The sequence below is a fragment of the Archocentrus centrarchus genome, chromosome 8 (assembly GCF_007364275.1).
Source record: "Archocentrus centrarchus isolate MPI-CPG fArcCen1 chromosome 8, fArcCen1, whole genome shotgun sequence".
In the NCBI taxonomy this organism is placed as follows: domain Eukaryota; kingdom Metazoa; phylum Chordata; class Actinopteri; order Cichliformes; family Cichlidae; genus Archocentrus; species Archocentrus centrarchus.
This window is the reverse complement of record NC_044353.1, coordinates 6,182,921-6,201,459: the sequence shown is the minus strand read 5'-3', so window position 1 is coordinate 6,201,459 and position 18,539 is coordinate 6,182,921. Positions and strand designations below refer to the sequence as shown.

General features: G+C 42.6%; 1 protein-coding gene across 1 annotated transcript in view; it reads right to left on the bottom strand.

Annotated features, from left to right (window-relative positions):
- Positions 1-14,048, bottom strand: part of LOC115785258 (immunoglobulin superfamily member 1-like) — a 30,894-nt gene extending 16,846 nt beyond the window's left edge. Inside the window, exons 1-5 of the mRNA XM_030736795.1 lie at positions 14,005-14,048; positions 6,237-6,313; positions 5,787-5,822; positions 5,385-5,693; positions 1,335-1,643 (exon numbers count right to left, since the gene is read on the bottom strand). Coding sequence (XP_030592655.1) covers positions 1,335-1,643; positions 5,385-5,693; positions 5,787-5,822; positions 6,237-6,267 — 685 coding nt within the window. The 5' untranslated portion in view covers positions 6,268-6,313; positions 14,005-14,048. The remainder of the gene's footprint in view (positions 1-1,334; positions 1,644-5,384; positions 5,694-5,786; positions 5,823-6,236; positions 6,314-14,004) is intronic.
- Positions 14,049-18,539: the final 4,491 nt, after the last annotated feature.

Below are 18,539 nucleotides of genomic sequence, written 5' to 3'. Positions count from 1 at the left end.
AGGTCACTAATACTGGTTACATTTCATAATAACTATACACTTTTACAATATAAGCTAATAATTAATTAGTCATTTGTAAAGCATTACTCCTCCTTAGTATGACATTTATAAACATGGATATAAATGTTTTAGTCTTAAAAAATAAGTTCATATAAAACATGCCTAATGACAGCATTTTAATACTTTATTTAATAATATTTAATCTATCATTTATATAGCACATCTTAATCCACTGTTAATCATTTGCATAGACTTTCTAAATGATCCCACAAAAAATAAACAGCTCCTAAATAACTTGTTTGTACTTGATGTAATTTTTATTTAGAAATAGTTAATCCTTCATTCATGCTGCCACTAAGCATGTTATATTTGTGCTTTTTAAGCAAGACTAAACATTTATATCCACTTTTATAAAAAGATATAAGCAATGATTTATAAATGCTGAATCAAGCATTACCTAATATACAACTGACTGTAACAATTATATTTGTGATCAGTACAGTGTGCTCAACTGTTGAATTTATGAGGGCTCAATAGTCCCAGAAAATATAAAGCAACTTAAAATGCACAAAGATTTGCTTAATTGTGTTGTGTTTTAACCAAACTGTCATGGTTCTGGGCCGTATGCTCAGCATTTTGTGTTTAGTTCTGTTTTCACTGGGTTTTGTTATTTTCTAGTTTTGTTTTTGGTCTTCCTTATTCATCTTAGTTCTGGCTTAATCAGTTGTGGTTTTCTAGTTCCCTCTGTTCCTGTCTCCCCTGTGTCTGTGTTTCTGTCTTTTTCCCTGTGCCTTGGTCCATGTTTAGTTTTCCTCTGTGCCAGCCCCTGTGTTAAGTCTGGGTGTACCTTGTTAGGTGTTTCCTGTTTTATTTTGACAGTCCTGTGTTCCCTGTGTGTTGTGTGGAGTTTTGCTTCCTGTGTTTCATTAGAATGATTTTGTCCACCTGTTCTCCCCAGCTGCTTCCTGTTTTCCCTCGTCATTCCCGGTGTATTTATTGTCTGCATTTCCCTCTCTTTCTTGTCGCGTCCTCCCTCATGAAGGTGTGGTTTTGTCCTGTTATCAGTTCAGTTCGAGTTTTTGTTTCAGTGCCATTCATCTGCGTTTACCTTCACTTATCTAAAGTCACCTTTTAAGTTCAGTTTTGCCTCTGGAGTTCTGCGTTTGGATCCACCCTGCTCGCCACACCGCTCACACATGATACAAACAATATAAAAATATACTAATTGTCATACACTTAAGTAAAAAATTTCTAACTCTGATGCGATGTTCCTGCTTTTCTTATCTGACTTGCTTAAAGAAGGAAATCTTTTGAATAAAACATCTTTGTCTCACCTGAACAAATGACACCAGCATCCTCACCATGTCCACAGTTGTGTGTCCCAAATCCTCTGTGTTGACACTGAATCAAATAAATTTCACTTCCTGAACAGGCCACATCATCAAGCCAGATTCGTCCAGTTCCTTGACCAAAGTGAGCTGATGAAGGGGCACTCACTGCCGCCCCACAGCCCAGCTGTCTGCAGACCACTTCAGCATCATTCATACCCCAGTCATCATCACAAACTGTTCCCCAGGAGCCATTTTGATAGAGTTCAACTCTTCCAGAGCACCGAGTTGACCCGACTAATCTGATTTGACCAACTATGAGAAACATAAGACAAAATTAACATTGTTTCATTTTTTTTTCATACACAAAGTGCATGTCATGAAATCCAGTTTGGGGTCCTCAGCAGGGCCAGATTTAATGCACAAGGTCTTAAGAAACTTTGTGTTTGATTTACCAAAGCAGAAACATTAGGACAATGTGTATGATTAATGACAAAGTAAAAAAGATATTGAAAGATAGACACAGTATTTATGTGTTAAACTTGAACCAACCGCTGAATATTTTAAAAAGAGCCATCATACCTGAACAGATGACACCAGCATCCTCACCATGTCCACAGTTGTGTGTCCCAAATCCGCTGTGCTGACACTCAGTTACAGACCTTTCACTTCCTGAACAGGCCACATCATCAAGCCAGATTTGTCCTGTTCCTTGACCAAAGTGAGCAGATGGATGGACACTCACTGCCATCCCACAGCTCAGCTGTCTGCAGACCACTTCAGCATCATTCATGTCCCAGCCGTCATCACAGACTGTTCCCCAGGAGCCACTGTGATAGATTTCAACTCTTCCAGAGCACCTTGTTGGCCCAGTCAATCTGATGCTATCATCAATATTATGGGCTGTAGACCAGCAGTCCATCATATTGGAAGAGATGACATGAAAAGTCTTCTTATTTAATATTTAACATTAAGTTGCGATAAAAAGAAAGTAGACTTCCTGTCAGTTCTGAAGTTTTATGAATCTGGACATAATAAAAAGTTAGCTGTCAGACAGATGGCCTCACATTTGACTCTAGAATACTTTGCTATACAGAGGAGTTCATGGGTGACACAATAACTGCAGGGCGCCCAGATCCTGTGGCTGTGAAACCAGTCAAAAACCCTCCACCACCATGCATCAGAGTTGATATGAGGTGTGTGTGCTTGATCTTCTCCAAACATGCTGCTGTGCATTGTGGTCAAACATTTCTACTTTTGTCTCATCTGTCCAAAGGACATTGTGCCAAAAGTCTTGTGGGTTTATTCAGATGTAATTTTGCAAACCTGTGCTGAGCTGCCATGTTCCTTTTTAGAGGGAAGAGGCTTTCTTCAGGCAGTCCTTCCAAGCAGGCCATAACTGTTCAGTCTTTTTCTGAAGCCGCTGAACTTGAAATTTTAACATGCTAACTGAAGCCTTTGGAGTCTGAGGTGTAGCTCTTGGGTTTTTTGTGATTTCTGTGAGCACTGTACTGTCTGACCTCAGTGTGAATTTGCTGGAGCTGTCTTGAATATCTTACATTTATTCACAATCTTTCTCGCTGTAGAATGGTCAGTCTAATTTATGTGGAAGTAGCAATAGTGTACTTAGTTTTCCACACAGTGCTTTTGCAGTTTGGCTCAGTTAAAGAAACACAGTGTAATATGTCATGCATTGTTGTTCATCTGTGGTTACATTTACCTCATTATAAGACCTGCTGAGGATCAGATTATTTTTTATCATATCCAGATACCTCAAACATTAGAACTCAAAGAGCCTGCACTTTCTTTTTTACCATGAATGCAGATCAAAGACACAGAAATGATATAAGTGCAAAAGCACAATTAACTGAGCTGCAGTGGTTCAGATGTCATACACAATTCAGTCACAGCGATCAAAAATACATTTAACTCCTTAATGTTATGGAGGCTCAAAGTGTTCAGTGTGCTCAAACTAAACATGGATAATTTCTGGGAGGAAAAAATAATTCTCACCTAAACAGATGACACCAGCATCCTCACCATGTCCACAGTTGTGGTCTCCAAATGTGCTGTGCTGACACTCAATTAGAGACCTTTCACTTCCTGAACAGGCCACATCATCGAGCCAGATTTGTCCTGTTCCTTGACCAAAGTGAGCTGATGAAGGGGCACTCACTGCTCTCCCACAGCCCAGCTGTCTGCAGACCACTTCAGCATCATTTATGTCCCAGCTGTCATCACAGACTGTTCCCCAGGAGCCACTGTGATAGATTTCAACTCTTCCAGAGCACTGAGTTGCTCCAGTCAGTCTGATGCTTTCACTATTAGAGACTGGATTGTAGACCAGCAGTCCATCATAATGGATGAGAAGATAAAACATACAGTTGTGGTAAAAAGAAAGTAGACTTTCTGTCAGTTCTGATGTTTCGTGAATTAGGACATGATAAAAATGATCTGTGCACATCTTAAAATCAGGTAAATACAACCTGAGATGAAACATGACATATTAAACCATGTCACTATTTATTGAACAAAAACAAAGCCAAACTGCGGAAGCAGTGTGTAAAGAATTAAGAACACCCCGTGATTCAGTAGTTTGTAGAAAAACTTTTAGGAGCACAAACTTGAAGGAATCTTTTTTCTATATGACTTTATAATTGTCCCACATTGTTGTGAAGGAATTTTGGCTCACTGTTCTTTACCGTATTGCTTCAGTTCATTGAAGTTTGATGGCATTTGTTCATGCACAGCTCTCTTAAGACAGTTGAGGTCAGGAATTTGACTGGGTCAATACGACACCTCGATTCTTGTCTTTTTCAGCCATTCTGTTGTAGATTTGCTGCTGTGCTTGGGATCATTGACTGTTGCATGACAAAATGTCAACCAAGTTTTAGCTGTCAGACAGATGGCCTCACATTTGACTCTAGAATACTTTGCTATACGGAGGAGTTCATGGGTGACACAATGACTGCAGGGTGCCTGTGGCTGTAAAACCAGCCAAATCATTGCCCCTCCACCACCATGCTTCAGAGTTGATATGAGGTGTATGTGTGCTTGATCTTCTCCAAACATGCTGCTGTGCATTGTGGCCAAACATTTCTACTTTTGTCTCATCTGTCCAAAGGACATTGTGCCAAAAGTCTTGTGGGTTTATTCAGATGTAATTTTGCAAACCTGTGCTGAGTTGCCATGCTCTTTTTTAGAGGGAAGAGGCTTTCTTCAGGCAGTCCTTCCAAGCAGGCCATAACTGTTCAGTCTTTTTCTGAAGCCGCTGTCATGAACTTTAAGATTTAATATGCTAACTGAAGCCTTTGGAGTCTGAGGTGTAGCTCTTGGGTTTTTTTGTGATATCTGTGAGCACTGTACTGTCTGACCTCAGTGTGAATTTGCTGGAACTGTCTTGAATATCTTACATTTTTTCACAATCATTCTCGCTGTAGAATGGTGGACTTCAAATTGTTTGAAATGGCCATATGATGCACCAGACTGATGGGCAGCAATGATCGCTTCCTTAAGATTATTCCTGATGTCCTTTCTTCTTTGGAATTGTGTTAACACACACCTGAATGTTCCAGTCCAGAAAAGTGCCAAAACTTCTGCTTTTATAGAAACGGCCACACTTGATGATCAGTCAATCAAGTGCATTTGACTAGCAGCATCTGGCTGCAACTTTCAGTCTAATTTATGTGGAAGTAGCAATAGTGTACTTAGTTTTCCACACAGCGCTTTTGCAGTTTGGCTTAGTTAAAGAAACACAGTGTAATATGTCATGCATTGTTGTTCATCTGTGGTTACATTTACCTCATTATAAGACCTGCTGAGGATCAGATTATTTTTTATCATATCCAGATACCTCAAACATTAGAACTCAAAGAGCCTGCACTTTCTTTTTTACCATGAATGCAGATCAAAGACACAGAAATGATATAAATCTAAAAGCACAATTAACTGAGCGATCAAAAATACATTTAACTCCTTAATGTTATGGAGGCTCAAAGTGTTCAGTGTGCTCAAACTAAACATGGATAATTTCTGGGAGGAAAAAATAATTCTCACCTGAACAGACGACACCAGCATCCTCACCATGTCCACAGTTGTGTGTCCCAAATCCGCTGTGCTGACACTCAGTTACAGACCTTTCACTTCCTGAACAGGCCACATCATCAAGCCAGATTTGTCCTGTTCCTTGACCAAAGTGTGCTGAGGAAGGGGCACTCACTGCTCTCCCACAGCTCAGCTGTCTGCAGACCACTTCAGCATCATTTATGTCCCAGTTGTCATCACAGACTGTTCCCCAGGAGCCACTGTGATAGATTTCAACTCTTCCAGAGCACCTTGTTGACCCAGCTAGTCTGATCTGACCATCTGTAAGATACATATAACAGAGATTCAAAACATTAACATTTCACACAGAACAAAAACAGAAATTGTATTTGTCACATATGAGAAAAAAACAACCTGCAACAGGCGATGATGTCATGATGAGAAACGAGACTAGAGGAGAAAAGCAAAACTATGTCACTGTGTTAGCTGAGAATGTCAGCACGTTACATTCAGAATGTAAATCAATAAATTGTTACAAATGTGTTGAAATGAATGACACACTGCGGGAAGACTGAGACTACTATTGCATTTCTATTTTGTTCATGTAAAATTCTACATTACAAATTGCAAAGCTGTAGCTGTAGATATAAGCAGATACATAAGTGAAAGATCCCTGGTTTGATCCTGGGAGGAGACACAAATCCATTTGGGGTTGTGTGTAGAAGCGCATGCAGTGCAAAAAAATATGCCAAGTCAAAGAGTTGCCCTTGTGATTAAGGGAGCAGCTGAAAGTCGCTGCTGCTGCTGCTTATTCTTCAGATATGAGTAATCACACAATCGCACACTTTCACACATTTAACTCACCTAAGACCAGTCTCTCTACATGACTGCACATCCTGGCGAATGAAGGTGTTCCAGCTCAGAAGAGACACACTCAGACACTGCAAGATAGCACAGATGTGAGGTTTGCTGCTTCTCCACCAGTAACAATCTCTCACATACACACAGGTTTGATACATTTACATTTGTTTGACATCTTTTAAAACTACACAGACATTTCATAGTGAGACAGAGGGTTCTACAATCTCATTGTACATTCTGTATAATGAAAATAAAGGCATTCTATTCTATTCTGCTGACTCACTCTCTAAGCATAATATTGTCTCTTATGTATCATCAGTCCATCATGCTGTAAATAAACGTTAGGAAAACAAATATGTTAGAACTTATTTGAAAATAGGACTTTACATTTTTCTTCAGTATAAAAGTAACATAGATAGTTTATGAGTACAGCACCAGTCAAAGGTTTGGACACATTCACCAGGACACCCTAGGTCAATGATTGATTTTGTAATCGTATCATCAGATCTGCGGCCGAATATTCTGGACACTCGGGTGAAGAGAGGAGCTGAGCTGTCAACTGATCACCACCTGGTGGTGAGTTGGATCAGGTGGCGGGGGAAGATGCTGGACAGACCTGGCGCACCTAAACATATTGTGAGGGTGCGCTGGGAACGCCTGGCAGAAGTCCCAGTCCATGAGATCTTCAACTCCCACCTCCGGCAGAACTTCGACAGCATTCTGAGGGAGGCTGAGGACATTGAGTCTGAATGGACCATGTTCTGCACCTCCATTGTTGAGGCTGTTGCTCAGAGCTGTGGCTGCAAGGTGGTTGGTGCCTGTCGTGGTGGTAACCCCCGAACCAGATGGTGGTCACTGGAGGTGAAGGGAGCCATCAAGATGAAGAAAGAGTCCTATCAGGCTTGGTTAGCCTGTGGGACTCCGGAGGCAGCTGACAGATATCGGCAGGCCAAGCGGAATGCAGCTCGGGCAGTGGCCAAAGCAAAAACTTGGGTGTGGGAGGAGTTCGTTGAGGCTATGGAAAAAGACTTTCGTATGGCATCGAAGCGATTCTGGCAAACCATCAGGCGACTCAGGAGGGGAAAGCAGTGCTCCACTCACATGGTTTATAGTGCAGGTGGGGTGCTGCTGACTTCAACTGAGGCTATAGTTGGACAGTGGAAGGAATACTTCGAGAACCTCCTGAATCCCACTGACACGCCTTCTGTAGTGGAAGCAGAGTCTGGGGACGAGGGAGATGACTTGACCATCACTGGGGGTGAGGTCACTGAGGCAGTTAAACAACTCCTTGGTGGCAGGGCCCCTGGGGTGGACAAGATTCACCCTGAGTTCCTGAAGGTTCTGGATGTTGTAGGGCTGTCTTTGTTGACATGCCTCTGCAACATCGCGTGGAGATCTGGGGCAGTGCCATTGGATTGGCAGACCAGTGGTCCTCATCTAAGAAGGGAGACCGGAGGGTGTGCTCCAACTTTCGGGGGATCACACTCCTCAGCCTCCCCGGTAAGGTCTATGCCAGGGTGCTGGAAAGGAGGGTCCGTCTGTTAGTCCAACCTCGGATCCAGGAGGAACAATTCAGTTTTCGTCCTGGTCGTGGAACGCTGGACCAGCTCTTTATCCTCTCAAGGATATTTGAGTAGGCGTGGGAGTTTGACCAACCAGTCTACATGTGCTTTGTGGACCTGGAGAAGACATTCGACTGTGTCCCTTGGGGTATCCTGTGGGAGGTCCTGCGGGAGTATGGGGTGTCTGGCCCATTGTTGTGGGATATTCAGTCTCTGTACAACCGCAGCAAGAGCTTGGTCCATATCAGGGGCGGACTGGGGAGAAAAAGTGGCCCGGGAGTTCCTCACAGACTGGCCCACTATATATATATCTGTATGTGTGTGTGTGTGTGTGTGTGTGTGTGTGTGTGTGTGTGTGTGTGTGTGTGTGTGTGTGTGTGTGTATACTGTATATGAATCTATACATGGCACATAGTGTATATGACTTTTATTGTCATATGGACAATATTACTTCCAGCAATAATATGATTACAATAATACAATAATATGGCATAACAAAATAACTAACACACTTAACAACTTGACCCTGACAAAATACAGGGGAAAAACAACTGGAAAGCTACTGAAAGCTACATTGTTCACTCAGTGAGTAACCTCTGCAGCAACCGACTCTTTTCTGCTACACCATCTATAATTTTATCACTCTCCAGCATCTTTAGGACATCTGTCTGAGTAGCCATGAGCATGAAAGCCTCAAGGTGCTGTTGTGAGCTCCTAATCCTGTTTTTGATGAACCTTAGAGTGGAAAAGCTTCTTTCACAAGCTACCTGTGTTACAGACAGGGTTAGCAGAAACTTGTATGCAAGCCCTATGGTGCTGTATGCATCTGTAAGGAGATTGTATTGCCTCAGAACACGATAGCAGCAAAATGGACAGTCATTGCAAGATGAACAGTTTTTGCAAACTATCTCCATCTCATCTTCAGCATCCTGTGGTCCTTCCTTTGTTTCCTTGGTTGGATACTCCTCCATTACAGAAGTCTTTAACCGGTCCCACTGTCCTGATGAGCTCATTCTGTAAACTGGCAACTGTTGCATTGTCTTCAAATGGCAGTAGACACTTGCTCAGCTGTTGGAAAGATGACTCTGGGAATCTGCCAGCATAGGCTGTTACCTGGTTAAAGTTTTTGGGATCCAAAAGTGCCAAATCAGCATATAGTGTGCCATTTTTTAGAAAGCGCTGGTTAATGCTCTCTAACACTGTGTCCATGATTTGGTTATGGACATCAATCTTGTATGACGTGATAGCATCACTTAGAGACTCATCTCGGCACATCTCACCTGGCATAGATTTCTTCTTTCTACCACGTTTTTGTGGCAGAGATGCTTCAACTTCCAGCTCATTCTCATCATTTAGGTTGTTGTTGGCCCACTGGACAAATGTGTCTGCTGCTATTTTGACTTCCTGAAAGTCTCTGCTAATATTTTTCAGCTGCGAGTTTGTTTGTTTTTTTTTTTTCTGATCTCCGCTGCATGCCGTCAGCCCGCATCAGCTGGCCGGCATGCTCGTTCATGTGTTTACAGGCTCATTCCACGGCCGCGCGCTAAGCAGATTTGTCTGACTGGAGCGGGGGAGAGGTAATAGGCACCGTTAAACAGCAGCGTGACTATGGGCCGGGGCCACAGTGCGCGGCAATGGCTCCTCCACGGACTGAGTTAAACAGCCGGCGGCCCACTAACCCATCGGCCCACCGGGGAAATCCCCGGTAGTAATGTATGCCAGTCCGCCCCTGGTCCATATAGTCAGTAATAAGTCAGATTTGTTTCCTGTGGGTGTTGGACTCCGTCAGGGCTTCCCTTTGTCACCGATTCTGTTCATAATTTTTATGGACAGAATTTCTAGGAATAGATAAATTGAGCATCAGCAGCAGGGTCATCAGTTTCAGTTTAGGGAAATTCTTCAATGTCAAAAATGACAGAAGTGCTGACTATCAAAGAAATAAATGTGAAAAATAAGCTGTTTGTGGAGGGCAATGTGTTTTTCAACTTCTTCTTTCTTTGAAATGGAAAACGTTTTCTTGCAGGGTATTGCCACAATGTGCTGCCAGCCTTGAAATCAGCACTCATTGCAAACTGTGTCAGGATTTATTGTGCATTGCTGACTGTGTAATTTCAGCACAGTTTGCCTTGGCACTGTATTACTGCTTTTATTAATGTAATGTACCTACTTTTATAGTAGACTTTTTTAGTCTCACTAACCATTCAAAGCACTTCAGACTATAAGTCATATTTTAATCCTGTAAAGTGTGAACCATGAAATAATTGCTGGAAAATGATACGTTTTTGAACCTTCTGACAAATAACAAAAGGAAATAAATTAAATATTAATTTGCAAACATGAGTTTTAATTTGGCTCATTTTTGCTACATCTGACACTTTTGTGCCATTTATGGTAAATGGACTGGTTCTTATATAGTGCTTTTCTACTCTACATGAGCACACTAATACAACATGTCTCGTTTACCCATTCACACACCCATTTTCTATCTGACATTCACACACACAATCACACTTTGCTGAACACATCGGGAACAACCCAAGGTTCAGTATCATGCCTAAGGATACTTTGGCACGCAGACTGGAGCAACCATGAATCGAACCACCAACCTTCTGATAGTAGATGACCCGCTCTGCCCCCTGAAGCCACCTTTAATTTATTGCTCACAGCAGCAATAAATTAATGGTCTCAGAATGTCAGGTATCAAATATGATACACTTGGTGTTACAGATTCATATAATACTTTATCTACCTCACATCTGTGGTCGATCAGAGTTACCAATCAATCCAAACACTGTGACAGCGTAACATAGTTGAATAAACTCTTCTTTATAAAATATAAATTTTATAATTAAAAAAAAAAAGAAGAGTTCATTCGACTACGTTACTCTGTTGCAGTGTTTGCTGGGACATCAGCAACTCAGCATGCTATCCTTCAGAAATTGCCCTTCATCGAGTGGCTTTCCCGCTTTGGTGATTCATTCATTGACCACATCACCTGCTTCAGCTGCAGCATCAGCATCCTCACCAGCTTTGTGGAAAGGTTGTTGCTGGCATAGCAGGAGCAGGAATGATACAGTGCTCTGGCCCAGAGTGCTGGGTAAGTGTAGACTCCCTGGTTTTATGTGCAAAAAGAATGATTGTTCTGTCATATGTAGTTGCAATTCTACCGGCATTTAAAAGCAGCTGGGCGCGCCTGCACTCCGGATGGTCACAAAAGGGCAAAATAAACGACCATGATTGAACAGAATGACTGCATTATGCTGACCTTCTGATACATACTCATGAAGTTAGCACCAGTGTCTATGACTCTTATTTGGAAAGTCAGCAAAGAGCTCAGTTGTGTACATTTTTAACAATCGGTCCATCATGCTACTGTTGTTCTAACGTGATGAAGAAATGCAGCAGATTTACTCCATTTCCTTTGGACTGTTTCAGTCATTTGCAGGCATGCAATGCAATGGTCCACATCAAGCAGTACTTAGTTCCTATGACCACATAGGAACTAAGTACCTACTAAGAAATCAGTTTATCACGGTCCACTCAGTCTGACCAGTCCCACTATAACTGATGTCATCTGGGTCCTAATGCCAGGACTAATTAATCCCTACTTTTTCCAACTGCCTTTCATGTGGTGATAGGACTTTGTAAACATGATAAATTCCCATATATCTCATAACATAAAGTTTATTTGTTCCTTTGAACTCCTCACAGTCTACAATTACTAAAACATCACTATATAACCTTCCCAAACCATTTTCTCATATTAAGGTAAGACCCTCAGCTCTTATACACATTAAACCCAACCTGTTTGAAGACATGACATCCTGAAAGAAATTGGTGAACTTTTTTCCAAAAATGCAACAAAATTTGACCTTACTTTAGGTTTACTTCAGTAGTCACATTGACAACATCAGAAATTCTGACACAAACAGAAATTTTTTCCAGAGGCCTCGATGTCACAAATGGTCTACAAGTTGCGGTCTCTGATCATGACTGCATATTTTCAGATGTATATTGTTCATCTGTCAAAACAAATACAACTAATTTATCATTGAGTGTCATGTCAATGCCAGCATGGCTGCTACCTTCATTACTAAGTTTTCACAATACACATTACCAGTACTGTCATCATGTGGTGAAATGGTGAACAATTTCTCTGATTCCATCTCTCAAATTATTGATCGTATCGCTCCTGTCAAACCAATTATTGTATGTGGTCAAACTAAAGCACCCTGGAGAAATTCTGAACGGTAACAATTGCTAAAAGAATCTGCAAATTCATTTTGAAATCTATAAAAATGCACTTTACTGCTGCAACAATGAAACAAAATCAGCCAGACAGTCCTACTGATTAACATTAATTCTACTTTTTAATTTTTATCCATTGATATAAAATGCTTAATCCCTCCAAAACCAGTTGAACAACTAACAAATAAATAATTTGCTTCTTTCTACAAGAACAGCATTTGTAATATTAGAGGTAATATCTTAGACCCTCATAGTAATTTATTTAGTGCTGCCTCACATTTGAATCAAATCACAGCTACAAGCTCAACGTCTACATTCTCACCTGTAAATTCTGGAAGGAATTATTCATCAGTAAAATTCTTGCACCTCTTGACCTTATCCCAGGCAAACGTTTCAAATCTGTATTTTATTGTTTTACAAATTATTTAGTAATTATAAAACAGCTCTCTACAGCATTTTCCTGGTTTCTCTCAAGTGTGCTGTAATCACACCGCTACTCAAGAAAAATAACTTAGATCCATTGGTAATTCATAATTATAGATTTATTTCTAATCTTTCAGTCCTCAGCAAAATATTTAAGACCAAATGTTGAATTAATACCAACTCATTGAATACCTTTCTACCTACTAAAGTCATCAATGACCTAAAGATCCATAGTGATTCACAGAGTCTCAGTTTTAATTCTAGTTGATCTCACTGCTGCTTCATGACTCAGTTGGTTAAACAGGTCATGTTCTTGATGGCTCTCATCATATCTAAAGGGTTGAAGTTTTTATGTTTCAGTTAACAGTTTTAGATCTGTACAAATACAAATTCAATTAGGGGTTCCTCAGGGGTCTGTCCTTGGTCCATTACTGTTTAACCTTTACATTCTTCTGCTTGGTTCTATCACAAAGAATAATAATACAGCACATTTGAAACACAGCAGCCAGAATGCTTACAGGTATGTGAAAATTTAACCAGATTACCCCAGGACTGAAGGCATTTTATTAGCTCCCAGTGGAATATAGAATTACCTTTAAAATAATTTTATTATTTCAAAGCTTTTTTTGGTTTGGTACCCTGGTACATCTCTGACTTGCTCACTGTTTATAACCCAGTCAGACCTCTCAGGTCATCTTTTAAATGTTCCTAGAAACACATCCAAGTAAGCTGAGGATGCTTTCAGTTACTGCGGTCGTGTTCTTTCAAACAAGCTGCCTGCTGAACTGAGATCAATTACATCTGTACCGACATTCAAAAACAGACTCAAAACCTTTTTGTTCACACAGGCCTGCACTCAATAGCTGTGTGTGTGTGTGTGTGTTTATGTTTTTATCTTGTGTTAAGCACATTGAGTTTGCATATAATCAAATGTGTTATATAAATAAAATTGCTATTGCCATTGTCACATAAAACTTTGGTTGTTGCATTTCTTTACAGAGAAAAATTACTTCCATACCAATAAAATTAAATAAAAACTAGCCTAAAATAAATGAAAAATCAAAAGCCTCTTTAATATACACAACAGCAATAAACAAAATTAACCTAAAATGTATAATGTACAAAAAGTGACCTCCACAATAGTTTTTAGTCATTTTGGTCATTTTTTCAACATAAAGTGGCTTTCTTACAGTACCAGCCAAAAGTCTTGGTGCGTACATATATATGTTGACTGAGACTTAAGTGTGGTTTTTTGCTTTTCGTAATGTGTCCTGAACTTCTTAGATACCATATTATAATTAAAAAACCTAAACCTAACACTGAAACTAATAAAAGTTGATCTGACAGCAAACATTTTCAGACAGTAAGAACTCAAATGAAATGAAACAGCTTGCTCTAGAAATTGACACTAAACAGAAAAGAAAATTTCAAGTCTAAATGAAAACATTTTTTATTTTTTTAACCAATGTAAAATTCAAAGCTATATTAACTATGGTAGGCATTGATAAGCCACACCAGCACTATTTTTGGTTACTCACCAGATCTGTGACTTCTCCCTTTGACTGAGACTTTCCTCTGACCGCTTCTTCCTACAGTGAAGTGAAATTCAAGGTGAAGTGTCAACATTTTAAAGTAGTGTTCAAGATCCATCCCACACAGCAAAAGTCCAGGGTGTGATGTAAAGACAGCAGTAGTACTAAAAGTGGTCATCTGAACTTTTTGACCAATGTTTTCTACAAGCATAAATGTGGGCTAATGAAAAATAGCGCATTGTAAGTACAACAGTACTGAATGTTGTATTTAAGCCACTTAACATTAATTCCACTGCCTTCCAAAATAAATTTAGATCAACAGAAAGTGAAGAATGTTTTTCAAATGCTGCAACTTTATTTTCAAAACATCTTTGTATTGTGCTGGAGCATCAACAACTGAAGTTGCACTGGAGCTAGGACATACTTTCATCTAATACTAATTTATACCAAAAGATGGAACCTTCAACAAGGGAACTGTTTACCCTGCCCGGGATATGGTTACCAGGGACAGGGAGGAAGCTTGGAGGGAGAGCGTCTCGTGGCCGGGCATTAGCCTGTGGTTCCCGGCTGGGCGCAGCCCGAAGAGACAACATGGGTCCACATTTCTGTAGGCCCACCACTTGCAGCAGGCATCCTAGGGGTTGGGTGCACTGTGTATTGGGCGGTGGCCAAGGATGGAGTTCCTGGCAGACTGATCCCCGGCTATCAAAACTGGCTATTGGGATATGGAATGTCACCTCTCTGGTGGGGAAGTAGCCTGAGATAGTGCGTTAAGTTGAGCAATATCAGCTAGTTATAGTTGGGCTCACCTCAACGCATGCCCTAGGCTCTGGAACCAGTCTCCTAGAGAGGGGCTGGACTCTGTTCCAGTCTGGAATTGCCATTGATGAGAGGTGGTGAGCTACGGTGGGTATACTTGTATCCCCTCAGCTTGCTGCCTGTATGTTGAAGTTTTCACCAGTAGATGAGAGGGTTGCTTCCCTGTGCCTTTGGGCTGGGGAACATGTCCTGACTGTTCATTCTTTTATTCTGAATGACAGTTCAGAATACCCACCCTTCTTGGAGTTGCTGGGCGCGGTGCTGGAGGGTGCTCTGTCCAGTGACTCCATCGTCCTGCTGGGAGACTTAAGTGCTCATGTGGGCAATGACAGTGAGACCTGGAGGGACGTAATTGTGAATGGTCTGCCCGATCTGAACCCAAATGTTTTTTTTTTTATTATTGGACTTCTGTGCAAAACACAGTTTGTCCAAAACGAACACCATGTACACCCTAGGTTGCAGGTCAATAATCGATTTTGTAATCATATCATCTGATCTATTCTGGTCACTTGGTTGAAGAGAGGAGCTGAGCTGTCAACTGATCACCACTTGGTGGTGAGTTGGATCAGGTGGTGGCTGAGAATGCCGGACAGACCCGGCGCACTTAAACGTATCAGTGAGGACATTAAGTCCAAAGGGACCATGTTCCGTACCTCCATTGTTGAGGCTGCTGCTCAGAGCTGTGGCTACAAGGTGGTTGGTGCCTGTTGAAGTGTAATCCTCGAACCAGATGGTAATCACCAGAGGTGAAGGGAGCCATCAAGCTGAAGAAGGAGTCCTACCGGGCTTGGTTAGCCTGTGGTACTCTGGAGGTAGCTGATGGGTACTGGCAGGCTGCGCGGTATACAGCTCGGGCAGTGCCAAAACCAAAAACTCGGGTGTGGGAGGAGTTCGGTGAGGCCATGGAAAAAGACTCTTGGAAGACCTAGAAGCAATTCTGGCAAACCGTCAGGCAACTCAGGAGGGGAAAGTGGTGCTCTACTCACACGGTCTATAGTGCGGGTGGGAACGCTGCTGACATCAACTGAGGCTATAGTCAGGCGGTGGAAGGAAGGCTTCGGGAACCTCTTCTGTAGTGGAAGCAGAGTCTGTGGACAAGGGGGATGACTCGCCTATCACTGGGCGTGAGGTCACTGAGGTGGTTAAACAACTCCCTGAGGGCAGGGCCCCTGGGGTGAGATTCGCCCTGAGTTCTTGAAGGCTCTGGATGTTGTAGGGCTGTCTTGGTTGACATGCCTCTCCAACATTGCGTGGAGATCTGGGGTGGTTCCACTAGATTGGAAGACCAGGGTGGTGGTCCCCATCTTTAAGAAGGGAGACTGGAGAGTGTGCTCCAACTATTGAAGGATGACACTTCTCACCCTCCCCAGTAAGGTCTATGCCAGGGTGCAGGAAAGGAGGGTCCGTTCATTAGTCAAACCTTGAATTCAGGAGGAACAGTATGGTTTTCATCCCGGTCACGGATCACTGGGCCAGCTCTTTAGCCTCTCGAGGATATTCAAGTGTGCATGGGAGTTTGCCCATCCAGTCTACATATGTTTTGTGGACTTGGAGAAGACATTTGACCGCATCCCTCGGGGTATCCTGTGGGATGTGCTGCGGGAATATGGGGTGTCTGGCTTTTTGTTGCAGGCCATTCAGTCCCTGTACAACCGCAGCGAGGGCTTGGTCTGTGTTGCCAGCACTACGTTGGATTTGTTTCCTGTGGGTGTTGGACTTTGCCAGGGATGCCCTTTGTCACTGTTCATAATTTTTATAGACAGAATTTCTAGGCGTAGCCAAGTGGCGAAAGGCTTCTGCCTTGGTGGCCTCAGAATCTCATCTCTGCTCTTTGCGGATGATGTGGTCCTGTTGGCTTCATCGGGGTGGTCCAGCTCGCAGTGGAACAGTTTGCAGCTAAGTGCGAAGTGGCTGGCATGAGAATTAGCACCTCTAAGTCTGAGGCCATGGTCCTCAGCCAGAAAAGGGTGGAGTGCCCACTCTGGCTCTGGGACAAGTTGTTGCCCCAGGTGCAGGAGTATCTCGGGGTCTTATTCACAAGTGACAGGAGAACGGAACGGGAGACTGACAGACGGATTGGGGCTGCGTCTGCATTGATGCGGATGCAGCACCATTCTTTCATGGTGAAGAGGGAGCTGAGCATAAAACCGAAGCTGTTGAGTTACTGGTCGATCTACATCCCTACCCTCACCTATGGTCACAAGCTTTGGGTAGTGACCGAAAGAACAAGACTGCGAATACAAGCGGCAGAAATGAGCTTCCTTCCTTCCCTGGAGCCCTCGCTCCTCGACTGGGGGGGCTCCGTCTGAGACCACCCTCTCCCGTCTGCTGGGGTAGGTGTTCGGTTGTCTTTGGACTGAGTGGCCGGGGGTCTTCCTGGCTCTTGGTGGGCTGCTGGTGGCCTGGGGTTCCGGGGGCTTTCCGTACCTGCCTCTGGCTTCTGATGGGTGGAGCTGCAGCGTTTTGCCCTCATTGGTAAGTACGTTCCATGACACAGACACAAACATGACACAGACACAAACGCCCACTCAATCACTACTCAACAAAATTGTTGGTGTGCGTAACATGCTTTGTTAGTTTTGTTTTTCACACACAAATTTATTTTTGCAAGTATTGATAGTATTTTTTTATATGTTAAAGTGATGAAGTATCTGATTAATAGACTTGTGCTCTTTCCCCTTTTTTTTTTTTTTTTTTTTTGCTCCCTTTCTCTCTCCCTTTTTCTTCTCTTTATTTTCCTCTTCTTCAGCCTGTCAGCTCTGGCTGTTACATAGTATGTGGAAAAATAACTCAGATAAATAAAATAAAGGGTTAAAACATCAACAAGAAGAGCCTATTGAGAACCTATAGAGCTCATCTTGAAATAGCAAATATGTTTGGCACAACAACGCATTCAGATCACAGTTCTGCTTGCAAGATCTACCAGACATGACAGGCTTTAAAAAAAAAAAAAAAAAAAAAGAAAAAAAAAAAAAAAAAATGAGCTTCCTCCAAAGGGTTGCTGGATTCTCCCTTAGAGATAGGGTGAGGAGTGCGGCCAATTGGGAGGGGCTGCACTAGAGCTGCTGCTCCTCCACATTGAAAGGAGCCAGTAGAGGTGGTTCGGGCACCTAATTAGGATGCCTCCTGGGCACTTCTTGGGTGTGGTGTTCTGGACATGTCCTACCGGGAGGAGGCTCAGGGGCAGACCCAGGACATGCTGGAGGGATCTCTGGGCTGGCCTGGGAATGCCTTGGGGGTCCTTCAGATGAGCTGGTTGAGGTGGGTGGGGAGATGGAATTTTGGGCTTCTCTGCTTAGGCTGCCCCCCTAGCACAACACAGAGGAGCTACCTTGTTAGGTCGGGACTCCATAATCTATTTGCATCTACAGGCCAGTGGCCACTCTTTCAGTGTGGATGTGCACATCCTCAGGGTGGCTGTAGCTTGGGAGGTAGAGCAGGTCATCTACCAATCAGAAGGTGGTTTGATTCCTGGCTACTCCAGTCTGCATGCCAGAGTATCCTTGGGCAAGATACTGAACCCCAAGTTGCTCTCCGATGTCTCCATTGGAGTGTAAATGTGCATGGATGTCAGACAGAAAGCACTTAGGTGTAGAAAAGGGCTATATAAGAACCAGTCCATTTACCATCCTGGACAGGGAGGAACGCTGGTTTGAACAGGGAGTCAAGCAGGCCCTTTATGCGAAACACCACCATCTCTGAACTGAGCAGGGGGATAAGGG